The 27,365-nt window shown below is 48.2% G+C and overlaps 1 protein-coding gene across 1 annotated transcript; it reads right to left on the reverse strand.

Moving 5' to 3' along the window:
• Positions 1 to 4,295: 4,295 nt before the first annotated feature.
• On the reverse strand, positions 4,296 to 25,369 carry tmem174 (transmembrane protein 174). Its single transcript, XM_085990197.1, has 2 exons — positions 24,244 to 25,369; positions 4,296 to 6,743 (listed from the first exon to the last, which is right to left on the reverse strand). The coding sequence occupies exons 1-2, from the start codon at positions 24,915 to 24,917 to the stop codon at positions 6,620 to 6,622; spliced, it is 798 nt and encodes a 265-aa protein (XP_085846323.1). The 5' UTR covers positions 24,918 to 25,369; the 3' UTR covers positions 4,296 to 6,619.
• Positions 25,370 to 27,365: the final 1,996 nt, after the last annotated feature.

Here is a 27,365-nt window from a genome sequence, read left to right on the forward strand (position 1 = left end):
TGCGGGCTTCCCGATGTCAGGGAACCCCACCAGAGTAAGTGAGGCGTGCTGTGGGTCTGTTGTACTGTTGGTGTACAGATGACAGCTGCAGAAGTGGTGTGAAGGATGCAATGGGACACTGGTGAGTATCAGAGGTAAGGAAATGTTGGGAAAGTCATTTTTAATGGGGTCGATTTTCCCGAAGCTGTCGGGAAGAAGGCGGGACTACAACTTTTGGGTTTTAGACCCGCCTACTTCGACGTCCAGCCAATCCGCGCGATTTTCCCTTGATTGACCTGGTTAAGCCCATCCAGCGGGCTCAGCAGGCCAATTAAGGGCCACCCAGCAACAGGTGACGTCACAGACTGAAATTTCATCTGTCAAGAGTTCTTGACAGATGAAATATCAGTGTTTCACAGCTGTTTGAAGCTGTGAAACACTGACAGTCTGAGTTCTGACATGAGTCCTTCTGCATAGACTCAGTTAGAACTCACATCGGCACTCAAAGCTGAAGGCTGTCACTTTTCACAGATCGCAGCCATTCAGCTTTAAGTTCCGGTTGAGTGATGGGCTCCCGACGGCTGCAGGAAGAAAGGCTGTTAAGGTAAGTACAGGTACATAAAAGTTCTTTACACACTTTAAACACACCAAACACACTTACCTTTGCACTCATGCACCCATCACTCACCTGAGCACCGACATCGCGACCCCTCCAACTCCTTCAACCCGACGGCCCGCCTGCTCTAACCTGGCGTGGTTTGGAGCCATCGGGAAACCTACACGAAACCCCTCAAAATAGGGATTAGGCTAAAAACTGCCTGTTAACAGGCAGCTAATTGGCACTAATCCCTTCCCGCCTGGTTTCGGCGGGTCCCAGTGTGGGGCGGGTACCCGCCGCCCCTGAAAGTTGCGTGGAGCGGAGTTTTGGGCGGGATGGTGTCGGGACCCCCAAATTCGGGATTTCCCCCCCCCCCCCCCCCACATGCCTGAAAGCCCGCCTGACGGCTCCACGAAAATCGACCCCAATGTGTTTAGATTTTTCTGTAGGTGACAAGCTTTGAAGTGTTTGTATGGCCTCACCGCAATAGGAGAAGTGACAGATTGCTTCTGTACTCTCACCTGCAGCTGCCATCTGTTTCATCCTAAGGAGAGAGTCATGGAAAGCCTGAGTGCAAGGGCTTACCTTTGTACAGTGATTGCCAGTGTTTGACAGCACCTCAATGCTGTCAAACACTGTCAAATCATCTGTCAAAAATTTATGGTTCATGTGCCTTTAAGAAAACCAGCAGATGAAGTGTCATCAAGTGACGTCATCTGACACCGGCTTTCCCTTAATTTGCCAGCAAGCCCACAGAGTGGGCTTAACAAGGCCAATTGGGGGAGAATAGCGTCTGTGCGTCAGACGTCGCTGGGGGCGGGACTAGAACCCGGAAGGCAGCAGTCCCGCCCCCAACGCGTCTCGGTGAGTAAAATTAACAGAAAGACTTGCTGAGCTGGTGGCTGCGATAGTAAGATTGAGTGACAGTGTCTCTTCATCATCATTGTCTTCTTCTGCTTCCTCCTCTGGCTGGGAAGGCTGCAGTTCTTGGGTTTCTGAAATGGAAAAGGGACAAGGGTCAGGTTGTAATCAGGAGGAAGGAGAGAGTAAGAAGCGTGCGCTTACACCATCTGCAGCTGGTGAATGAGAAGAAATTGTGGGGTGAGGGAGAAGGGAGAAGTGGGGAGACACAAGGAGGTTTAGGTATGCAGAGACCCTGAGCATCAACCCCGCCAGTGGCCATGGCTTCCCATGATAGCCAGCACTGTCTCCTCCATGGGGGTTAAAACATGCAGACTCGCTTGTCCTCCTCCAATTCTTGGCTGCTGCCTGCTGTTATGTGCTACCTTCTCCTGCAAGAAAGAGGGAAGTGTATTAGTGAGTGTCCTGCGATACATTTGGATGATATAGCTGTCCTTGTTGAATAGCTGCCAGTGTCTGTGAGTTGTGGTTGAGAGGCTTGCAACAGTGCTAAGTGTGTGAGGGTGAGGTAAACCATATGAATTGAAGTGTTCAGTATTGAGTAGACTAGGCCTATATTCTCTAGAGTTTAGAAGAATAAGAGGTGATCTCAAAATTCTTACAGGACTTGACAAGGTAGATGCAGGGAGGATGTTGCCCCTGGCTGGGGAGTCTAGAACCAGGGGTCACAGTCTCAGAATAAGGGGTCGGCCATTTAGGACTGAGATGAGGAGAAATTTCTTTACTCAGAAGGTGGTGAATCTTTGGAATTCTCTATCCCAGAGGGCTGTGGAGGCTCAGTCATTGAGTATATTCAAGACAGAGATCGATAGATTTTTGAATATTAAGGGAATCAAGGGATATAGGGATAGTGTAGGAAAGTGGAGTTGAGGTAGAAGATCAGCCATGATCTTATTGAATGGCGGAGCAGGCTCAAAGGGCCAAATGGCCTACTCCTGCTCCTATTTCTTATGTTCTTATATTCTTATGTACTGATTGATAGAGATTGTTGGTAGGTGGGTGATGGGGATGTAGTGAATTGAGCAGTTGATGAGGCAAGGGGTGCAGCTGTTAGGATATGCCAATTGAAGATTGAACTCCTCTTGACAACTCGTGCCAGTTCATTAAACTTCATCCTATACTGCATCCATGTTCTTGGAGCTACACTCCTGGCATTGACCTCTGCCGTTACTTCCTCCTGCTGCCTCCTGAGCATATGTCTTGAGGGCCTCCTGCCTCCCTGCGGCTAGAGAATCTCCCTCCTGCTCTCCACCTTCTCCACCAAGGCTTCCAATGCAGCATCAGAAACCTTGGTGCACATTTTCTCGCAGGTTGAACCATCTTTCCAAAACTTCCTCGGAATCACTTCGCTTCCTGACACCACAATGCACCTCCCCTGTAGTCACTGCTCATGATGCGGTCTCCTCTACAGTGGGGAGACCAAATGTAGATTTGGTGACCGTTTTGCCGAACACCTCTGTTCAGTCTGTAAGCGTGCCCTGGAGCTTGTCACTTTAATTCACTGCTCCACTTCCACTCTGACCTCTCAGTCCTTGGCCTCTTACACTGTTCCAAGGAAGCTCAACATAAGTGCGAGGAACAGCACCTCATCTTTCAGTTAGACACTTTACAGCTTTCTGGACTCAACATCAAGTTCAACAATAACTCTGCCCCTATTTTTTCCACGTGGCAGTTGTCGATGATTCTGCCATTCCCATTTACACCTCTTCTAGACTTACTTTTTGTTTCTTTACTTGTTCCATTGCCATCTCCTTTTGCTTTGCATTATCATATCTTTTATCATTCAATCACTCCTGCCTTTCACCCTATCACAGACCTTCCCTTTTGTTGCCTCCTCCCCCCCCCATTTCCCTACCCCTGCATTTGCTTAAAACCTGTTACATCTCCTACTTTTTCCAGTTCTGACAAAAGGTCATTGACCTGAAACATTAACTCTGTTTCTCTCTCCACAGATGCTGCGTGACCTGCTGAGTATTTCCAGCATTTTCTGTTTTTTTCCCCTTTAAGAGGTGCAGGCTGCCTTTAAGTAGTGTTATCCTCTCCTGATGTGTACAGACAATCAACACTGGCTGCATGCAGCAATCATTATAATGAGCAGGCAGCATAAATTTAATATGCTGTCTGCAGCGCAATAAACAGGTGCAAGTTAATCGTATACCGTGCTCCCCATGCCCGTTTTCGGGGGTTATGCAACTTAACCCCCATAAACTCTTGGGCAGGTTTTCGTAATCCTGGTGGGATAGAGCCAGTGAGGTAGACACATACTTTAATGTTGATCCTGCAAACTGCATTACATCACTCCTCTTGCCTCTATTCCTTCAGTAATATCATTCTTTATTGTAATGCAATATTGAGAAAGTTACTTTATTATATTGTGCTCCATGTATCAGTTTATTGCAAAGTACATTATCTGATACATTTATTGAAAATTGTCATCTTGGAATCTACATTTTTACATTAGAAAATCTAGATTACTTTCCTGTAATGTAACTCTGATGTCACACATTCATTGCTTTCCATTATCAATGATCGTCTCAGTCTGTGTAGTCTGCATATTATTTTAGCGAGGATAAGTTTCATAGAAGATTAAAGCATCCCCATCATGCAACTGTGGAGCTCCTAATCAGACCCTGGAGCACATCATTGAGCACTGCCCTCGAGGAAATTCACAGGCAACCTACAAGATATCCACGCTGTTACACCACTTACATTCTGAATATTTGTATAATCTTAATGCAGTTTTCTGAAACTTGATGACCTGATATCCTTATTATTAATGACAAAAACATACAGAATATTGAATTGTAAAAAGAAAAAACAAACATTTATTGAAGCAACATTTCTTCATACAGGTTTGTAGCAAGGTTTGCAGAAGCCTTGAAACAACTTTTGTGTCCAGGGATTTTTTTGCCAGTTTTTTCACTATTCCACATCTTTGTCCATTATGTTATACTTGCAGCTCTCTAAGTTCTCCTAACATCTCTTCTTCAGCCTCCCTCTGACCTTTCAGAGGTTTTTCAAGAATTATTTTCAACAGAAATTTTGTAGATGGGAAAAGGACAGTAAACCCAAACAAACCCATCCAAAGAGTTTCTTTCCAGGCAGACCTCCCTTGGCCTCCTGTAATATCACAGAAATCACAGAAACCACACAGTGCAGATAAAGGCCATTTTGGCCCATCGAGCCTGCACCGACACATATCCCACCCGATCCCCGTAACCCCTACACCAACACATATCCCACCCTATCCCCGTAACCCCACGTATTTAATCCCCCTAACACTAAGGGTCAATTTATCATAGCCAATCAACCTAACCCGCACATCTTTGGACTGTGGGAGGAAACCGGAGCACCCGGAGTAAACCCACGCAAACACGGGGAGAATGTGCAAACTCCACACAGACAGTCGCCCGAGGCTGGATTCGAACCCGGGTCCCTGGCGCTGTGAGGCAACAGTGCTAACCAGCTACATTTCTTCTTTAAATTTCTTATCCTTCCCCCAACACAGAAAGAAAGACTCTATATAGCACCTTTCACAACCTCAGGACATCGCAAAGTGCTTGACAGCCAATGGAGTACTTTTTGAAGTGTAGTAACAGTTGTAATGTAGGCAAACATGTCAGCCAATTTGCATACAACAAGGTCCGACATATTAATATTTCTAATCAGAGGCCTCATTGCATATTTTGTAAATGAGAGTGAATAAGATCTTTAGCCTTTACAAATAGCACAGAAATGAAAATAAACCCTAAATATTAAGTGAAGGAAATGAACTCAAAACTTGTATTCTTCAAAGCATTGCTGCTATAAATAATTGGTCGCAACATGAAAAAGTGAGGTGACAATTTGAACCAGGTTCTTCCATCAGTGCACAGTGAATTACCAAAAATGTAAATTCCCTTCATGAAAAAGTTATTTTCTAGTGTGTTATGAGTCAAAAATTTTCTTTGACAAATAATTACAATTTTATAAATATGTTTATATAGTTTCTAATTATACATATAATTTAGGGGGAAAAATCTAATAGAAGTGCTAAATTGTAGTCAGTAATAGTTGATACTAATATGAATCCTGACCTGTGCCCCACTATCAGGGGTTATATTATCTTCTGTGTGGGTAAAGTTTAACAAAAAGTAGATGCAAGTTAACAGATCAACATAACTGGCAGAAAGCAGTACAGAATTTTCTTCCATTTTTATTGTTACAATACTTGAGTCTTGATCTCGTGTTTAAATGTGTTTTGGGAAGGTAACTCACAAAATAAAATGCTTAAGTCCTAGTTAAAGGGCAATCGAGACGAAAATCTGTGCAGTTTTGCTTAAGGTAGAATAAATACAAAGATTGGTGTTTATTACTCAGCTGCGAGTTAGTTTTACAAAGTAAGGCCAAAACATCAAAGTTGAAATAGTCTGGATAAGTTGGGGCTGTCAGTGAGAACTGAATTGGACCAGAGGTGCCACTGGGAGTTGGGTTGGGGCTGTCAGCTGGAGTTGATTCATAAGGGGGATGTCTAAGTCCACAACTGTTTGCTGCTGAGTTGTGGGTATTTTGTGGACAGGTCCCAGCCAATCAGTTCATCATACATTTCAATCATACTATCTAACAGGACCCCCATGTGCCAGTCTGTAAAAGAGATTCATAACATCTTCATTGACTCATTTTGACTAAGCTTTGTGCACTGCATAACTTTATGAACAAAATATTTGCCATTTATGCCAGTTATCTACCAATTTAGATGCTTGAGAAGCATGATGCAGCATTATTATAGTCGGGTCCTGATTGGCTGTTTTTCTTACATTCAAGCAATTGAATTCAGATTGATTTAGAAATTGTGGAAGCAAAATTGTGCACACCTGGCATTTGGAGTTGTTATTTTCTATAATATACAGGCAATTAATTTGTGAAAAGAGCAAAATATACCCCATAATGACAAGGAAATTTATCCGTTACTCTATATTATGTGTTATAAAAAACACTTTTTTTGCATCTTTGCAGTTAGCCATGTGACAAAACACTGAGTAACATTGAATAGAAAGATGGATGGTGATAAAGTGAGAGTGAGGGAAGAATAACCATGACCGTGTTCGAGTCACATATTGTAGCTTGATACACCCAGCAGAGCTAATGTTCTGTAGTATCTTCACTTTCTACGGGGAAGATTTCATCATATGAAGGTGGCGGAATGCTATCGGGAACCTCATCAACTGTTAACGTGGCTTGTGAATCATCTTGGCCGTCCTCTGTCCTGTGGAGACATATTACCAATATTACATGAATAAACTCAAAAATATTCAACACAGTTTTAGTATTCAACTAATTATAAGGTTTAATTTCATACTAATTTCCCAGTAAAGATCAAATTGAATTATCAATCTTAGACATTGGAAGGACACTGTTGAGGTCAAAAGCATAGGAAACTTAATGAAGACTAGCACATCTTTCATGTCATTGCTCGTGATGAATCAGAGGATATGACGATGCTTTATAACAATAGGGGTGTTTGTGCCATGTAGAGGATAACATCAGAGCCACCGATTTACTGTGACTGAATAAGTCAAATTCCATTTTTGTTAAATGGTATGCTGGCATTTTTGCTGGTGCTTTGGAGGATTGAATTCCATGACTTTGTCCTTTATTTTGTGAGAACTCTTAAATGAGTGGCCTTTTTATATATAATATGCCAGTCAATTTCCCAAGACATCCCTCTTAGTGGGCCCCACATGCAGCACAGAACAGCACCTACACCTGCTTCCTGCAGGCATACGTACTGCTAGCTGCATTTCCGGAATACCTTGCAGGATTTCCAAGTGAGCCTGGGAGCAGACCCCACCCCCCAACCCATGAACTATGGGGGTGGGGGGGAGGGGAGTGCACAGAAGAATCACCTGTGCCTCTGTCTGCCTGAAGTTAGCTGTCTAGTGATTAAGGGAAGTAAGGACCAAGCATAGTCTTCAGTTGAAGTGAGGTTAAAGGGCATGGGATAATTGGACAAGGGAGTGCAGATATAATGCAGTTGCCATTTTAAAATCTGACCTTATTTTTCTGTAGTACTTTGATTTTATATTATTTCTATCTATAATTGACTAAACATCTTGCATCTGTATGCACTTCCTTTCTGTGCCAGTTGACTTCCTGTTGTGTTTTTATCACATTATTTTGTCCATTATAATTTTCTATATCCACATTTATTATAGGTATTGCATATTTAAGCTCGTCATTCTGATTGTGAAATCTGGTTCTCAGGTTGTGCAATCTGGCTGTCAGATTTCCAAAGTTTTCTCAAAATGCTTTCTGAAAACTTCTTTCAGGTACTATTTGCTTTGTTCCTTAGCAACTAAAAATTCTAATGCCAAAAATAATGGTTTAAACAAAATTTTAAAAATGAAGTATTACATATTTCACAATAGCATTATTACATTTATCCACTGAGTTGGTACTTGTGCCTTTTAATGCCTTCATTAATGTTTTCAGTTGAAGGCCTCAACCACTTCTTTAAAAAAAATAGACTTGGAGTTGCTATTTTTACCCAGAACTGCGACTCTATAAGCAGAATTTGGATTGTGCATACTGAACATGTGCAGTGAACTTAATTTCATAGAATGCATCAGTGCCAGTTAACTGTAGTACTGCAATATTTTCTTCAACTATTTTCTCATTGGTTTCTCTTCAAATAATTTTTAAAAGCAAGAGGAAAAAGTTAAAAAACTTATCATAGAGTCATACAATATAGAAGGAGGCCATTCGGCCCATCATGCCTGTGCCGGCTCTTTGAAAGAGCTATCCAATAGTTCCACTCCCCTGCTCTCTTTCCCCATAGCCCTGCTTCATTGGCATACGACTTTGACCTTTTCATTAGGGTCCTCCACTTGCCTGGAGCGGACGCCTGGCATGCAGCCACAAACTGGACATTCAAAATGATGGGAGGGCCAGAATGGTGTGGGAAAGGTGCGATGAGCCCCCAGGCGCAATTTTAACCCCCCACCCACCCCTTGCCCGCAGGACGGGCTTGGTTAAAACCAACCCTATTGTGTCTACCACCAAGTGCATTCTCTTCTCTTTGCAGGTGGTGGACTGAAAAGCATTCTGTGGACATAGACACAGCTTCAAGCCAACAGCAGGTTTATTCTACATAAAATACATGAATGAACAGGATACAGATTCACAATGAGACCTGTTGTGTATGTACCTTTAAGAGAAGAACTGATTCTATACTGCAGTACCGGCAGTGACCACCCCTGTATATAAAGCCATAGCAGGCTTCTGTACGTCAGTCTTGAGTTACCCTCTGTTCAGTAAATACCTGTTATTATTGTTCTCCTGCAGTCCGTGTATTATTTATACTCGGACACTACATTAGCGACGAACAGGTTCGAACTCACCTGCAGTACTGCATCACCTCACGGGGATCTTTCCCTGAGAAGAAGCTTCTTGGAGGTCGAAGTCAGAGCAACGGGCGTCGACCGCCCAAGGATCCATCGGAGTTCGGAGAGTTGCAGGAGAGGCTGTGGAGAGCTGGGCTTGGCTCCCCAGTCAAGGTGTTCCAGCAAATCGTGCTGGTAGCAGGTAGTGCGCTGACCCTTCCGGACTGCGGCGGGCACGAGCTCGATCGAGCGGCTCTGCAAAGGGGCCGTGCAGCGTCGTCGGGAGGAAAAGAGAGAGAGAGAGGGTGGAGCGCACAGGGCGCGGTCGGTGCTCAAGAACCGGGCAGCGTAGCGAAAATAAAACAAGGGGAAGGAAAAGTGAGACGCGCCGAAGCCGCGGGTCGCCGCCATTACCCTGCAGAACGCTAGGAGCAGCGTGGCAGCAAGGGGAAGAAGGAAAAGCGCGGGAGGCGCAATTTTATTCCATTGGGGAAGAAGGAAAAGCGCAGGAGGCGCCATTTTAATCCATCGGTGAAGAAGAAAAAGCGCAGGAGGCGCCATTTTAAATCACCAACGATGCCGAAAAGTGGCAGTATCACTGCTTTCGACAACGAGGTAGAAGACTGGACCACGTATGTGGAAAGAATTGAAGTATACTGCAAGGCAAATGAGGTGGCCGATGGAAAGAAGGCGTCGGTATTATTAAATTTGATGGGCGCGAGAACGTACGGCCTATTGCGGAATTTAATTACCCCAGCAAAACCAATGGAGAAAAGTTTTGAGGAGATTGTTAATATCTTACAGGAACACCTAAACCCTACACCGCTGCTGGTAGCAGAAAGATTCAAGATCCATAAAAGAAACCAGCACAAAGATGAGAGCAATGCTGACTATCTTACAGAACTACGCAAGTTATCGAAGCACTGCCAGTTCGGAGCAGGACTGGCAGATACCTTACGGGATAAGTTTGTCTGCGGGCTCCAGAGTGAAGGAACCCAGAAACGACTACTTTCGGAAAAGGACCTGACGCTAGAACAGGCTTTCAGCGTGGCAGTATCCTACGAAGCAGCAGCACGGGGAGCTGCGGAAATACAACAGAAACCACAGGAATACAGCGCTAACGAAATGGCGTATGGAGCAGAAAAGTGCTATCGCTGTGGCAGAACAACCCATGATCAGAAGGACTGCTGGTTTAAGGACAAAGTATGCAGGCAATGTGGGAAAATGGGACACATAGCAAGAGTCTGCAGGTCGGGAAAGAAAACCAACACTACAAGAACTGCTAAGGAAAAGTACAAGAAAGTAAAGAAATTGACAGACAGTAGTTCGGAAGATCAGGAGAGTGATAAGGACTCCGGGAGCAGGAGACTAAGTTGTCTAAAGTTACACAACGTGATCGCAAAGGAGGATCACCGAACCATTTGGGTCACCCTCATGATAGCAGGGTCCCCAGTAAAGATGGAATTGGACACAGGATCAGCCCTAACTGTCATGAATCGACGAGACTATGAGCGGCTATTCTCACACATACCCTTGAAGGACACGTCCATTGTATTGAAGATATACACGGGGCAAAAAGTCTACCCCAGAGGAAAAATAAGGGTGCCAGTTGAATACAACGGCAAGGAAACACAGAAACTGTATTTATATATACTACCAGATGGAGGACCACCATTATTGGGACGTGAATGGATCCGAAAAATACAATTGGATTGGCATTCCATTCAGGCGCTAACTGTGACTGATAAAAAGGATGACGACGTCACACCTGGACGACTGTCAAAAATTCTAACTGACGCGATAGAGGTGTTCCAACAAGGACTTGGGACTCTAAAAGGAGTAACGGCAATGATAAAAATCGAAGATAACGCAAACCCAAAATGTTTTACCTTACGCGACCCGCCCAGCCGTTGAAGCAGAGCTGGAGAGCCTGGAGCATTCGGGTGTGCTGTCCAAGGTGGACTGGAGCGAGTGGGCCACACCCATCATTCCTGTAATGAAGAAATCATTGAGCAGCACGCCTGGGGAACCGAAGAAGGTTCGCATCTGTGGGGACTTCAAGGTAACTGTGAACCCAGTCCTACACACAGTACAATATCCACTTCCACGGATAGAAGATATTTTCACCTCACTATCTGGAGGGAAACGCTTTACAAAGATTGATCTGGCCCAAGCGTATCTACAAATGGAGGTGGAAGAAGCATCTAGGAAATACCTCACGATAAACACTCACAAAGGCCTTTACCAGTACAATCGACTGGTATTCGGGGTAGCATCAGCCCCGGCTATTTGGCAGAGGGCGATGGAACAAGTCCTGCAAGGGATCCCGGGGACCCAGTGTTATTTGGACGACATCCTGGTTACGGGCGAAAATGACAGTGAACACCTTGCCAACCTGGAGCAGGTGCTCACGAGATTTACAGGAATATGGGCTACGAGCCAACCGCCCCAAATGCGTGTTCTTCAGGAGACAAATCTCGTATTGTGGCCACATGATTGATGAGGAAGGGTTGCATAAGTCGCCGGACAAGATTGAGGCTGTAGTCAAGGCTCCAGCACCGGAAAATGTGTCGCAACTGAGGTCGTTCCTCGAGTTGGTGAACTACTACCATAAGTTCTTGCCGAATTTATCTACAATTCTGCACCCACTGAACGCCCTACTGCAAACTGGAGTAACATGGAAATGGAGTGATGAGTGTAAGTGTGCCTTTCAGAAATGTAAATGCCTAATCACTTCAAAAGAAGTATTGGCCCACTACAATCCAACACTACCGATTCGGTTAGCATGTGATGCGTCTCCCTACGGCATCGGAGCGGTGCTGTCACACAAATTCCTTGACGGTTCAGAGAGGCCAATAGCCTTTGCGTCGCGCTTGTTAACCTCAGCCGAGCGTAACTACGCCCAGATTGACAGGGAGGCCCTCAGCCTGGTGTGGGGGGTGAAGAAGTTCAATCACTATCTGCATGGGCAGAAATTCACCCTACTGACTGATCATCAGCCCCTGGTCTCCATTTTTAACCCAAAGAAGGGCGTTCCGGTGATGACGGCGCAACGGCTGCAAAGATGGTCACTTTTTCGAGGGGCACATCAGTACGACATAGAGTACAAGGGTACGAAACAGCATGGAAATGCTGATGGGCTGTCGCGCCTACCGTTGCCTATGGTAGAGGAAGCACCTGCAGTGGACCCTGTTGAGATATTCCATGCGACCATAGTCGAATGTTTACCTGTTACAAACTCAAGTATAGAGAAGGAAACCCGAAATGACCCGACACTCTCTCGGGTCTATGATTTGATGGTGAAGGGATGGCCAGCACATGGCGACTCACTGTTGCCAGCATTCTCACCAAGGAGAGAACAGCTGTCAGTGTGCCGGGGGACCTTGATGTGTGGATCCCGAGTGGTAATTCCACCCAAGTTGAGTGAGAGAGTGCTCAATGAGCTTCATGAGGGTCATCTGGGAGGGGTAAAAATGAAGGGCCTAGCCAGGGCGTTTGTGTGGTGGCCGGGAATCGAAAAAGAAATCGAGGATATGACCAAGAGATGCACAGGATGCCAGAAGGTCCAAAACGCACCACCACAGGCCCCGCTACATCCATGGGCGTGGCCGTCATCTCCATGGCAACGGGTACACATTGATTTTGCTGGTCCATCTATGGACTCAATGTTCCTAATTGCTGTGGACGCCCATTCGAAATGGCCAGAGGTCATCAAAATGTCCTCCACCACCACGGAGAAAACTATTGCAGTCCTACGGACAATCTTCGCCAGGAATGGCTTGCCAGAACAGATTTGCTCCGACAATGGGCCACAGTTTGTGTCCGAGGATTTCCGGAGGTTTCTGAGGAATAATGGGGTGAAACATTACACATCTGCCCCATATCATCCAGCCACAAATGGATTGGCTGAGAGGTTTGTTCAGACCTTTAAAAAGGCCATAAATGCAATGTATAATGATGACATACCACTACAACACAAGGTGGATAATTTCTTGTTTGCTTACCGGAATGCAACACATGCAGTCACCAACCAAGCTCCAGCCATAATGTTCTTCAACCGAAGGCTAAGATGTCGCCTGGATTTGCTCAAACCAAACATAAGACGAGATGTTGAGGATAAGCAATTCCAGCACATAAATGAGAAGCCAACCAGGAGCTTCAAGATAGGGCAACCAGTCTTGGCCCGCGACTACCGAACAGAAAAATGGCAGCCAGGACCGATATGCACACAGCAGGGACCACTAATGTACACAGTGGACGTTGGAGAGAGCATCGTGAGACGCCATGCTGACCAGATTCTAAAGTCACAGGAACAAGCCAAACCCATACCACGAGCAGGTGCACCTGGTAATCAACCCGAAGTACAGATTGCGTCTACCTCAGAAGCAGTGGTATTGGAAGCTGACAAACCAACCAATGACACTGAGCCAGAATCAACTCCGCCGCAAGAACAGGATACTCGAGAAAGGCGCTATCCAGTCAGGATCAGGAAGCCTCCTCAAAGACTGAACTTATAAATGATTATTTCAGTTGATGTATATAGTACAGAGAAAATTTTAATTGTAATTAGTTATTATTTAGTTGTTAAATGAATGTTACGTACTGTTTATCTAAAAGGCGAGGAATTGTTGTGTATGTACCTTTAAGAGAAGAACTGATTCTATACTGCAGTACCGGCAGTGACCACCCCTGTATATAAAGCCATAGCAGGCTTCTGTACGTCAGTCTTAAGTTACCCTCTGTTCAGTTTGCACAGCATTGCTGGCTGTGCAGCTGCAAGCACGAGCAGAGGGAGCAGCCAGACTTTGGAGAGTGGATTAAAGTGGTGGTCCCCTGACCAGGAAGAGGAGGAGAACGTTGGACCACCACCACCACCAACTCCACCATCATTACATCAACTGAGGTGCCTGGAGAGAGAGGACAGAGGAGGAGAAGGAGAAAGGAGGCCTACATCAACATCAACCAGGGGAGAGGCCTTTTCTATCACTGCCTCCCCAAATTGGCCTCCACTTCAGGAGAGGGAGAGAGGGGAGAGAAACCAACTGCTTGAAAGGAGGGAAGAAAACTTCATCCGGAACATCTACAGGTGGGTGTTATTTGGGGCACTCTCCCAAGACTTTGTATTTTAGGTGGGGGGAGAAAAGAAGAAGCAAGGCCGGATCATCAAGGGGTGTAGTGTGTGTGTGTGTGGCTCTTGTTAAAAGCTAGGCCACACACACCACTAATTAGCATCCCTTCTATTGCCTGCCCTGGGAGAGCTTGGAGCTGCCCAAGGTGAAGTCCTTAATTTAATTTAATTACATCGTTAAGACCTGTTGCAGGACTGAGCCTGGGCTTCTCCAGCTTTTCCAGGTGAAGACGTCTTCTCCCCCTGCCAGAAGACCACCACCACCAAAGACTTTTTCCATCGGAGAGTGCAACCCTGCCAACACCCACCCACCGTCCTGAGTGGCAACACTGCCCTTTGCGGCCTCCCTCCTTCCCACCCCCCCACCTCTCTCTCTCTCTTTGTCTCTCTCTGCCTGTCTTTCTAAGGCACCTTAGTTTCATCTATTTTATTGCCAATTGAGCAGAGGGGAGAGGGCCCCTCTCCCAATTTAAATCAATAAGGAGAGAGGTGTGTCCTCATTTTAATCAGCTCCCTCTGCTCAATAGAGGACAAAAAATATATATATACACCGAGGCCATTAACACCTTCAGGCCTGTGACTTGGGGTGAGTGTAGCCCTTAAAAAAAGCACCCCAGAATGGCGACTGCGTCGTCGCCGGTGGCGGGGCCAGCCGGGACCTATGCGAGAGTGGTAGCCACAGCCACAGCTGCTCCCGCTGTTCCTGCTGCCCCGTCACCTTTTCGATTAATAACAAAAAAGCTTGGGGTGAAGAGCTACACTCACCCCACTATGACCATCGAGGCCTGCGTCAAGGCCATGGCTGGGGTTGTCGGCCCCTCAGCCATCGTCGCGGCCTCGAAAATGTATGGGAAGGCTCTGTTCTTCCTGGGGTCGGAGCGGGCGGTGTCCCTGGCTGTCGCCAAGGGGCTCACCGTGGGCGGGACCTTCCTGCCGGTGGATCCTCTCGAGGCCACCGCGCAGAGGATCATTATTTCCAACGTCCCGCCCTATGTTCCTGGTGAGCTCCTCCTTCCCCATTTGCGACAACTTGGGGAGGTGAGGTCGGGGATCACACCCATCCCGCTCGGCTTCCGGGAGGCCAGCCTTCGCCACATCTTCTCCTTCCGCCGCCAGCTGTTTATCCAGCTGGCGCGGGAGGAGGACACTGACGGGGCGTTCGTCGTCCTCCACGAGGGGACCGCCTACCGCGCCTTTTGGACGTCGGACGGTGTGAGGTGCCATGCCTGCAGGGAGGTGGGGCACATCAGGAGGAACTGCCCTGCCTCCAAGGCCGCCGGATCATCTCGTGCGGCCGAGGCTGGCGCCGCCGCCGCCGCCCTTCCCCCCGGATCTGCCTGCGCGTCAAGTACGTCTGATGCGCGGTTGACGTCGGGGGCCGATGCCAGCAAGGCCTCCGGCGGGGGGGAGGGAGCGTGTCCGGCCGGAAAGAAGGCGCGGGGAAAAAAGAAGCACCTTAGAGCGGGTCCCCCCGTGGATGGCGAGCCCTTGCCCCTTGAGCCCCTTACACCCGCGCTCCTCGCGGAGTTGATCAGGGCAGATGTGAGCGGGAGGGGCCTCGTGCCCGAGCCTGTGGCCGCAACCGCCGCAGCGGTAATGCCAATACCCGCGGCCGGGCTCGGGCCCGAGGAACCCGACAAACCTGCTCCGCCGGAGGGAGTCGAGGAGGAGGCCTTTGCAGACATGGAGGTCTCCCTCGCTCCCTCCGTGCTAAAAAGAAGGCGCGACCCCCTGGATGAGGAGGAGGACCGGGAGGAGGAAGGTCCCTCCGAGCAGGGGGAGTCGTCGCCCGCCGCGGGTACTGCGCCCCCCCCCCCCAAGCGCTGTCGTCATCACCAGCGATCGGCAGGGGTCGCCTGTCCCTCGGGAGGCTGAGGCAGATGTGTCTGTCCAGCACGCGCCTCCCGGGGATGGGGATGAGACCCTGCCCGTGGGGGTGGTTGCGGAACAACCCGCGGCAGTAATTGAAATTGACCTTTTATCGGTGCCGTTACCCCTCGCCGGGTCGGGCAGCCTGGGGGCTGGGTCGGGCGAGCTCGAGGATAATGAGCTCGCCCAATGCGACCCGGACGTCTCCCAGGGGATGCTCGTCCTGGTAGAGCTTTTAATTCAAAACCCCCCGTCCGCTGGGTCGGAGGTTGGTGGCGGGGAGGAGGATGGCCCCCTGGCTGCGTCTCTGGTGCCGGACGTACTGGAGGAGCTGGAAATTGTTCTCTCCCCAGTTGTTCCGGCGTCTGAGGCGGAGGGGCGCTCTGAACCGCCGCCGTCTTCTGGCCCGGCACCCCTAGAGGAGCCCAGGGAGAAATCCTCTGCCACCGATCCTGGGGGTGGGATCCGGGCGGAGGCGGGGCTGGCTGGCGCGGCCGAGTCGTTCGCTTCGCACTGCGCGGCGGACGGGTCGGCCGCTGGTGACGACCCCCTGGAGGAGGATGGGGTCTCGGTGATGGGCACGGAGGACGATTCGGACTCCAGCGCCGACGTGGCGATGGATGACCTCGTGCCCCTTGCCGAGTCTCCCCTCATTTCCGTAAGGGAACTCCAGGATTTTATGGCCACGTGCCTGGGTCAGCGCAATAAGGTCCGGCTGGCCCTCGACAGGTGGTCGGAGCTGGCGCTGCTCATCGATTCCGTCCGCGCCGCCGTTAAGATCATGGGCGCGGACGAGGGTGTGAACCCGCTCGAGCTGCGTCGGCTCACAACGTTTCTCACTGGGCTGCTGAGGAAGTGGCGGCTGACCAGCGGCTGCGCTTCCTCGCCCCGTTAGGTGTAGGTAGAGGTTGCACTATGCTTCTGACATGAAGATAACCATAGCCAGCCTCAACATCAACGGCAGCAGGGAGGCGCGCCGCAGATTCAATAACTTCTCGGTCCTTCAGGACGGGAAGTATGCGGTGTGCTTCCTGCAAGAAACCCACACCGTTCCGGGAGACGAAGCCACGTGGCTCCTGGAGTGGCAAGGAGGGGTCAGCATGAGTCACCTCTCCAACAATTCCAGCGGGGTGGCTATCTTGCTGGCCCCGCATTTTCAGCCGGAGATCTTGGGGGTCAAGGAGCACGTGCCGGGCCGCTTGCTCCAGGTCACTGTTCGCCTGGGGGGCGTGCCGCTCCATCTAGTGAACGTGTACGCCCCTCAGACCAGTGCGCAGCAAGTGCGCTTCTTCGAAGAAGTGTCCGCTCTCTTGGGCTCCATCGACGTGGGCGAGTGCGTCATCCTCGGGGGGGATTTTAACTGCACCCTCGAGGCGAGGGACCGTTCGGGTCCCCCACGAAGCCCGGCGGCGATGGAGAAGTTGAGGGACCTGGTTGGGTCCTTCGACTTGGTGGACGTCTGGCAAAATCTCCACCCCGACTCCAGCGCCTTCACTAGCGTGAGGTCTGGGGGAGGAAGGTCCAGAATCGACCGCCTCTACATTTCCCGGGCGTACGTCTCCTGCATTCCGGCAGCTTCCATGCGGCCGGTGCCGTGCACGGACCACCACCTGGTGTGGGCGGAGCTCGCTCCGCTGCACGCGCGGGGGGTGTCCGTGTACTGGCATTTTAACAACCTGCTGCTGGAGGACGCACGGTTCCGGGATTCGTTTCGTCGATTCTGGGCCGACTGGAGAAGGAAGCAGGGGGGCTTCCCCTCCTTGAGGCTATGGTGGGATGTGGGCAAGGCTCACATCCGCCTCTTCTGTCAGGAGTACGCGAAGGGGTCGACCAAGAGGCGGGAGGCCCGGGTCGGGCGGTTGGAGAAGGAGGTGCTCGACCTGGAGTCCCGTCTCGGTCAGGTCGTCGAGGACCCGGCCCTGCGGAAGGTGTACGAAGAGAAGAAGGGCGCGCTGAAGGACCTGCAGCTCGTCGGGTCCCGAGGCGCGTACGTGAGGTCGCGGATCCAGCTCCTGCGGGACCTGGACCGCGGCTCCCCCTTCTACTCGCTGGAAAAAAGACGGGGGGTCCGTAAGCAGCTCTTGGGGCTGCTGGCCGACGACGGATCTCTGGTCTCGGATCCGGAGGGAATCAGCGTGGAGACCCGCGCCTATTACGGGGCTCTGTTCTCTCCGGATACATCCAGCGAGGATGCGCGCAGAGTTTTGTGGGAGGACCTGACGAAGGTTGGCCCGGAGGGCGCCGAAAAATTGGACGCTCCGCTAAGTCTGGCGGAGCTGACCGGTGCCCTCCACCAGCTCTCTAGGGGAAAGTCCCCGGGGCTGGACGGGCTGACCGTGGAGTTCCACAGGGCGTTCTGGGACGTCTTGGGGGGCGACTACGCGCGGGTCCTGGGGGAAAGTTTGGCGACCGGGGAGATGCCCCTCTCTTGGCGCAGGGCGGTCATTGTCCTGCTGCCTAAGAAGGGCGATCTCCGCCTCCTTAAGAACTGGCGCCCGGTCTCCCTCCTCAGCACGGACTATAAAATCTTTGCCAGGGCCATGTCTGCTCGCCTTGGCACCGTGCTGGCCCACATGATCCACCCCGACCAGTCCTACACGGTCCCGGGCCGGACCATCCATGATAACATCCATCTAGTCCGGGACCTGGTCCACCACTCCCAGAGGGCTGGTCTGTCGGTTGCCTTCCTTTCCCTGGATCAGGAGAAGGCGTTCGACAGGGTGGATCACGAGTATCTCTTCGGGACTCTGCGCGCATTCGGGTTCGGGACGCATTTCGTCGCCCGGATCCGACTTCTGTATGCCGCCGCGGAGTGTCTGATTAAAGTTAACGGGTCCTTGACGGCGCCCCTTCGCTTCGGGAGGGGGGTGCGTCAGGGATGCCCCATGTCCGGTCAGTTATATGCCATTTGCGTGGAGCCTTTCCTGCGCCTCTTGCGGAAGAGGTTGACGGGACTGGCTCTGCAAGGGCCGGGCGTGGAGGTGGTCCTCTCGGCTTACGCCGATGACGTGCTCCTCATGGTCACGGATCCCGCTGACTTGCGGAGGATGCGGGAATGCCAGCAGATTTACTCGGACGCATCCTCCGCCAAGATCAACTGGGAGAAATGTTCCGGACTCCTGGTGGGTCAGTGGCGGGTGGACTCCCTGCCGGAGGAGTTCAGGTCTTTCGCCTGGAGCACCACGCACCTCCTCTATTTGGGAGTCTACCTTAGCCCTGCCGAGGACGCTTGGCCGGCGAACTGGCGAGAGCTGGAGGCCAAAGTCACCGCTCGCCTAGGACGCTGGACAGGACTGCTCCGAGTGTTGTCCTACAGGGGTCGAGCGCTGGTCATAAACCAGCTGGTGGCCGCCATGTTGTGGTACCGGTTGGTCACTTTGATCCCTCCCCCTGCGTTTGTCGCCAAGATTCAGAAGAAGCTCATCGACTTCTTCTGGGACAAAAGGAAGCACTGGGTCTCTGCCGCGGTTCTGTGTCTCCCGCTTAGGGAGGGCGGTCAGGCGCTGGTGTGCCTTCGCACCCAGGCTGCGACTTTCCGTCTTCAGATGCTGCAGAGATACCTGTACGTCGAGAATCCTCCGAGATGGTGTGCGCTGGCGACGTTTTTCTTCCGCCAGCTGCATGGCCTCAATTACGACACGCAGCTCCTGTTTGCGAAAGTGGGCAGCAGGCGTGCCGGCCTGCGGGAGCTGCCTGTCTTCTACCAGGAACTACTATGGGTTTGGAACTACGTCGCTTCCAGGCGGAGCTCTCCCCCGTCAGGAGCGGCGGCTCTCCTTCGGGAGCCACTGCTCAGGAATCCGCACCTCCACGAACACGGGTTCGGGCGGCTGGCGGAGGGTAGGGCTGTGGCTGGCAAGGTGACCAGAGTCGGGGACCTGCTCGATGGCGGAGGAGCGGGCTGGATGGCACCGGAGGAGCTGGCGCGGCGCCTGTCCTGGGCCAACGTCCGGCTCGCGGTCAAAACCATCGAATCGGTAAAAGCGGCACTGGGCCCCGACTCCACTAGGTGTATCGAGGCGGCTCAAGCACGTGGGGCGATCCCGTCCGAGCTTACCCCCGTTCGGACGGAATTCCTCATCGGCGCCCGGCCCCGAAACTCCCCTCGGGAACCGGCGCCTCACAACTTGAGCCGTCTCGAGGAAATACCCTCCGTGCCTTTTCATTCCGCGCGGAGGGGTTTCCTGTACGGGCTGCTCTTGCACACTCTCCACTTTGCCATCTTCGTCTACCGTCCGGACACGCCTTGGCGTGGCGTTTTGCCGACCGGCGGTAGCGGAGGTCCCCAATGGAGGGCTCTCTATGCGGGAGTCCTCCCTTGTTCCATCGGGGACTTGGCCTGGAGGGTGTTGCACGGAGCGGTCCCGTGCAATAAGTTTTTAAGTAGGTTCACGGACTCCCAGGCCGCCTGCATTTTTTGCGGCCTGGAGGAGTCCGTGTTTCACATTTATATGGATTGTGAGAGGTTGCAGCCCCTCTTTCACTACTTAAAGGGGCTGCTCCTCGATTTTTGGTTGCACTTCAGTCCCACGCTCTTGATCTACGGTCACCCGGTGCGGAGGGGAGCGGACAGGTTGGAGGACCTCCTTGTGGGCCTGCTCCTGGGCCTGGCTAAAAGAGCCATCAATTGGTCCAGGCAGCGGGCGGTCGAGGGGGTCGTCCAGCCGGATTGCCTGCATCTCTTCCGCGGCCATGTTCGCGCCCGGGTGGCCCTGGAGATGGAGCACGCGGTGTCCGTCGGTGCGCTTGAGTATTTCCGCGACCGATGGGCGCCGTGGGGACTGGAGTGCATCATCAACACAGAAAACCAAATTTTAATTTGATTTGTTAAGCTTTAGTTGAACTTTTGTTTATTTACAGTTGAATTGGGTTTTTTTTTTTGGGTCCAAATAAAAGAGTACCCTCTGTTCAGTAAATATCTGTTATTATTGTTCTCCTGCAGTCCGTGTATTATTTATATACTCGGACACTGCAAGACCAATTTCCCTGTTGTCCTCAGTTATGAAATATAATAAAAAAGCAACTTTGCATCTCTGAAAACCTAGGTTCACCATTCTCACTAAGCTATTCTAAGCTAAACTGGTTCAGCCTTTTAAAATGCAATGTAAGTTCACATTGCTACCTGTTAGAACACAGCTCACACTCTGGCCCTGAAAATCTGCTGGGGGGATATCCCACTGAGAACCTTCACGGCTGATCCCAGAATCAGGGAGACGTTTCCTAAACGTAAGAGTTAGGCAAGTGCTCGCATTAGGGGTGCGTCCTTTCTGCCTGCCAGTCAGGGCAGCAACAAAATGCAGTGGAGGCTCCCCTTTATAAGTGGCCTCAAAGAAACTTATAACATTTTGACATTTCTGGGGACCCAGGCCAAGCTCCAGGCCTGGATCTCCAGGTAAGCTTCACTTTCCATCAGCTGGCAGGCTCATACATCACTCCTAATAGGGCATAGCGGCCCGATTGGCGGATTCCTGGCTGGAACCAAGGATAATTCTGGTCTGGGAGTCCCCTCCCCCCAAGCCACACCTCCTCTAATGCATGTAACCTTGTTTGGCATGGACTCCAATTCAGAAACTAGCAAAGAGGCTGAAATCCAGCATATCTGGGTCTTGGCCTAATTTCTTGGCCTTCCATTTTACTTCTATTGGACTTATTTCCTTATTTCCTACATTACAACAGTGACTACACTTCAAAAGTTCTTCATTGACTGTAAAGCACTTTGGGAAGTCCGGTGGTCATGAAAGACATTATATAAATGCCAGTCTTTCTTTTTTGATTGTGGGAGTGTGCTGGAAGGACTGTTATTTTTCAGCCCCTTCTGTGTCTGACAGAAAGTGAGTCTTCTCTATCACCTATCTTAAGTGTGTGAGATGGGAGTTCACCTCCACAAACTGTTGATCAAAGTTATTGCCCTTAGTTGAAATCCTACCCTTTGAAGGCTCCCACACTTCTGTCTTAACTAAGCCCCTATGGCTGAATGGAATAACACCTGACTCCTCATGCATTGTAAGGAGTGATTTTCTTTCAACGGCATGCAGTGTTTTTTTTAACTTCATTCTCGGAATCTGGGTGTCGCTGGCAAGGTCGGCATTTATTGCCCATTCCTAGTTGCCCTGAGAAGATGGTGATGGACTGCCTTCTTGAATCGATGGGTCACTTACTAGGTCACTTCAGAGGGCAGTTGGAGTGAGACTGGAGCCACATACAGGCCAGATCGGGTAAGGACAGCAGGTTTCCTTCCCTAAAGGACATTAGTGAACCAGTTGGGCTTTTATAACAATCTGATAGCTTTATGGTCACTTTTCTTTACTGATACCAGCTTTTTACTTCCAGTATTTTTTTACTGAATTCTCAGACTACCATGGTGGGATTTGAACTCACATTGTCTAGATTATTAGTCCAGGCCTGTGGATTGCTAATCCAGTAAAAGATTGAGTTTATACATAATGGGGGTAAAATTGGGTTGGTTTGCACCTCTCGTTGGCGCTCCCGGGGGGCGCTAACAGGGCGCAAATCCCCTAGCACCCGGGCGCGCCGCTGCTAACGCCTCCCGCGAAATTCAGCAGGAGGTTAGCGGCAGCGGTAGTTGGTAGCGCCCAGCGCCGCTGCGCCACTGGCGATGACATCAGCATCATGCACAACGCCCCACTTGCGCCCCGGCCGCAAACTTCCCTTGCGCCCCCGGACCTATTGCCGCACGATATGTGCACTCCTTTTGAGTGCTGGGCTGTTTTCACGGCACCCCGCTCCCTGGTGGTCTGGCAGGGCCCCGGTGCGAGCAGTGCTAGGCCCCTCCCCATTAATTAGGGGAGGAGGCCGGCAATATATATATATTTTTTAAATCACCTTAGGAAACATAGGCAAAATCCAAATTACTATATTGTTAGACTGGTTAGACGGTAGGATCTGCCTTGAACTTACAGTTCTGGACAAAAATATCACATTCAAGCCAAAAGTTTTTAGGAGGGGCAAGTAAAAACTTTAATGAAGGTATTAAAAAGACACAAATAATAAAGTTATAAATATAAATCATTTTTTTGTGAAACATATAATTTTCGATTATATTTTGTTTAAAACCGTATTTTGGACTTTAGAAATTTCCCTTACTAAGATAACAATGATAGGTGAATTTTTTTTCAAAAATCTTTTTGATTTGATTGGTTTAACAATAAACTGTGAAATGTTTACGTGTTTAGATAAGATTTTGCTATTATAAATATTTACATGGTTTTCCATTATAAGGTTTACATATGGATTTTTAACATCAACCTAAGATTTTTAATAATTGTATAGATATTACATTTTATTGATCTTTCAATCTCAATCAGTAAGTAAAGGATTCTCAAGAGAATGCCGAATTCATCCCATGATTAACAAAGAATGAATAGCTCACAAGTGCCAAGGACATGCATTGCATTGGTACTGCTCACAACTCACAAGTATGATAAATTCTGCACTTATCGAAATAAAGTCTGCAAATGTGATTGTCAAAAATAAAAATATTTTCACTGGTTTGTACACCAACACGTGTGCTGTAAGCTCACATAATACTCTTGGTAAAATGCTGTGATGAACAACTAAAAATATTGATTTATCTTTTTTCTTCTTTTCTCTCCAGCTCAATACCTACAGACTAATTGGTGCGCATATTAGATGGGTGCACCATTGGCATGCATAAATACAAAAAGAATGAAAGTAATCCAATCACAGGTAACAGAAACCACTACACTTGTACTTTCTCTGCAGTTGAATAACATATAACACAATAGTTGAGTAAGATGCCTTAATAGTATCTGTTATATATATTAGCATCCCTGATTTTAATCGCTCAACCATTGGTGGCCATGCTTTCAGTTGCCGAGGCACTAAGCTCTGGAATTCCCTTCCTAAACCTCTCTGCCTCTCCACCTCTCTTTCCTCCTTTAAGACGCTCCTTAAAACCAAGCTTTCGGACATCTGCCCTAATTTCTCCTTATGTGGCTAGGCGTCAAATTTTGTTTTATGACACTCCTGTGAAGTGCCTTGGGACGGTTTACTACATTAAGTACAAGCTGTTGTTGTATATCTTCAAAGCTTTCTGATGACATGATTACAAAATAGAATTGCTTTTGTTGCATCTCTATACCAGGGTTTCCTGACTGTTGTAGCTCATGGTATGTGAGTCTTGGAAAGTGGTCCTGGGTTCTGAAATAAACCACTACAAATAAACTATTAACATTAATCCAGCACATGCTATAAGGAAAAGTAGCTCAACTAACCTCTGTAGTTTTAAATGAATGTTCAAATAATTTTGCTCTGTGTATCTTGTTGGTTCTCTTTCAGCATTATTTCTTGAAATTTCAAAGACTTCTATTAGAGATAAAATGTAAGCAATGATATATAAAGCCTACCTGATTATTTCGTTCTCTGGTCCTTGGTAAGGTGGGCAATTCTCATCTCCTGTAAAAGCTGTGCCATCCAGAGGGTAAATGGTATAGTACTGAGGAGGACATGGGGTTGTCCCTGTAGCACCATTAGGTGGATTAGTGCTCTGGGAGTTGTTCAGTGATGGCAAGACGGTTGTGTTCAGGGAAACACCATCTTGGGCAGGAGATGCATATGGAGGGGGAATATACTGAACAACAGTAGCTCCGTGGAAAGTTATAGGTTGATTAATCCCAGTAAAAACAAATGATTGTCCACAGAGAGTCTGCTCGGTCTCCACTGCACTCTCGTTAATTTGTTTGCAGGTTTTGCAAGTTAACATTCGGAACTTGCAGACAGCAATCAGAACAAAAGTGACTCCAACAGAAAGTAGAATGGGTCCCAGCAACTGTGTCCATTCTAAATCACTAGTACCATAATATTTAATCCAGCCCATTACTGTGAAAGTTATGCCCACTAGAACCAAAAAGACACCAGAGAATAGCAGGGTGGCCCCAGCCTTGTCTCCATCTGACACCTGGACTCCAGGGGCTCTAGGCTGACAAGGGGTCACAGAAAATACATTAACAGAGAAATCTTCCACATTGCTGCTGCGCTGCTCCATTTGCATTGCACAGTCAGTGCCGTATGACAGTTCCATGGAAGAAAAGGGGATTGCTAAGTCAGTTGGAGCAGTATATAGTGTTTAAAGTTCAGTCTAGTGACAAAAACACAGCACTTTGTTGCAAGTTAATAATTGATGTCAGAAAATTAAAATTCTTGGAAGTTGCAGAACTGGATTGTGTGTTCTTTGCACTTTCCATTTTGATGACCAAAGCATTTAATGAGGCATTAAATCTAAAAGGTCTGCTGTAGCGTTTCCTTTCCCTTAGTATACCTATCGTGAAGTCTTACTGCCCACAAACTCACACAACTGCACACAACTCCACACTAAAGCTCCCTGTGTTTCAAAGGATTTGGGCATCCTTGCTCAACTTTCTATTATGTAGATGGTTATGTAGGCAAGTTACACAAGCAGCCCATCACAGAGACTGCTTCAGATATCTGGAGCAACAACTGGAGTCGGCTATTATCCACTCACAAACATTACAGATCAATTAAAAAAAATATTTAAATGTAATTTTAAGTTAATGTTGATTTTCAAATAACAGCTAATGTTGACTACGACAGAGGGGGGCCCAATATCACACATGTAATTGTTGTCAAGCCAGTAGCATTTCCCATTTTCTCGCATGATCATTTACTGTCAATGTTAAGTTGTCATCTAATAGAACATAACATATAATAATGCAAATTAAACTGCAAATTACCGATTTGAGCTTTGTTAACAAGATTATCTTATTTTGCTTTGGGTGTAATTATATGTAAGTAGTTTATGAAATCAGATTAGCATAGAAACCACACTTCAACAAGCAAGAGCTTTAGATGGTTTGGTTAGAAACAATTAATTAAAAACCAAGAGAAAATTGTGGGCTTTGAAACCAAATTATCTGCAACTAATGGTTTTTAAAATGCATGCCTGGGCTAAATAGCCGAAGAAATTAACCACAGTTGAGGTACTGATGAAGACAAAAAGTATAAATGAATTGCATGGGTTAAAGTGGCTCAAAATGAAAGTCTTTAAAGAATGGGACAAGATGGAGATATGTTACCAAAAACAAAACTGCCTGCTACTGAAAGAAAAATGGCCTCCATTTAATAGCTCCCACAGTTCTGCGCTGCAGTGTCTGAATTAGGTACTCATGTCCTGGATTGGCACTTGAACCTACAACCTTCTGATTCAGAGGCAAGATTGCCGGCAACTGAACTAAGCTGACACTATTGATCAGAAGTGATATAAATATTACAGGAGCGGTGCTAAGGCAGTGTTTGTAAAAGAAAAGTATTTCTGTACATAATGAAATCTCAAATGATTTAAAATGGAATAATATTCAAAAGAATAAATAAAACAGGCAGTGAGAAGTGCTATCCTCTGGGGATTCATGCTGGAGTCCCAGCGTTTTACTCACAGAGGTAAATTTACAAGGCTTCACTCCTGATTAAGAGCCTCACAAGATAGCAGCATGATCACAGAATCAGCCCTAACTGCTGCCTAAGCTCCCATTTAGCGAAGCTCCACGCCATGATGTCCATGAAGAGAAAAGCAATTTGCAGTCAGGTGACAAATGGATTTGGGCTTAGTACTTATTAGATGGACACTGCTGAAACTCCTTGGGGTATGGAATAGGTAGTGCAGTGTTTATGGCACTCAACTAGCACTCAAGGTGTAATTTCAGAATCCTGAATTTAATAAACCTGGTGATTTGCAGCCTAGTGTCAGGATATTACAGTGACCATGACAGCCGCCTGATTGTTGTAAAAACCCAACTGTTTCAATAACGTCCACCAGGGAAGGGAACCTTCATTATAACACCTCATCTGAAAAACAGCACCCCTGACAGTGCAGTGCTGAAATATCAGCCGAGATGCTGTACTCGACATGGAGTGGAGTTTACACCCATGACCTTCTGTCTCAGAGAAGAGAGGGCTAATACTGAGCCAAAGCTGACAATTGAATTGTGGATTATATATGTGGACTAAAATTAAATTTTAACTGTATTTCCCGAGGCAGTGAACTATTTCTTGTTGTTCATTAATACACTTGTTTGAGTATTAATGCTCACTGTAACAATTATGTAAATAAGTAGCTTAAAATCTATGCCAACCTTCAAGTGACGTCCTTAAAATCTGATGATGCATATCCAAAAATTAAAAAGGAACTTGGAGAGAGTTGCCCTGATGGTTTAATAGAAAAATGCTTCACCTGGTGAGTTACTGAGCAAAGTTTGATCCCTAGTTTGTGCTGAGTTAGCAAACTTTAGTGGTGTTAAGAGACACAATTTATCTCAATGCCCCAGGTTAGGGAAGGCAAAAAATCAGACAGTTTCTGATCATGTATAGCAACCTCTCTTGGAAAGTATGCATGTGTAGATGCCAGGGAGAGGCAATGAAAATCTGGTTCTTCCAGCTCTTCAAAACTACAGGGTGAAATGGGTCTTTGGCGGTAGCACAAAATGGGCAATAACGAATTGGCAGTCTGTTTTACAAC

Source organism: Somniosus microcephalus, chromosome 1 (genome assembly GCF_052327205.1).
Source record: "Somniosus microcephalus isolate GS21.2 chromosome 1, FLI_Smic_1.0, whole genome shotgun sequence".
NCBI classification, from domain to species: Eukaryota; Metazoa; Chordata; class Chondrichthyes; order Squaliformes; family Somniosidae; genus Somniosus; species Somniosus microcephalus.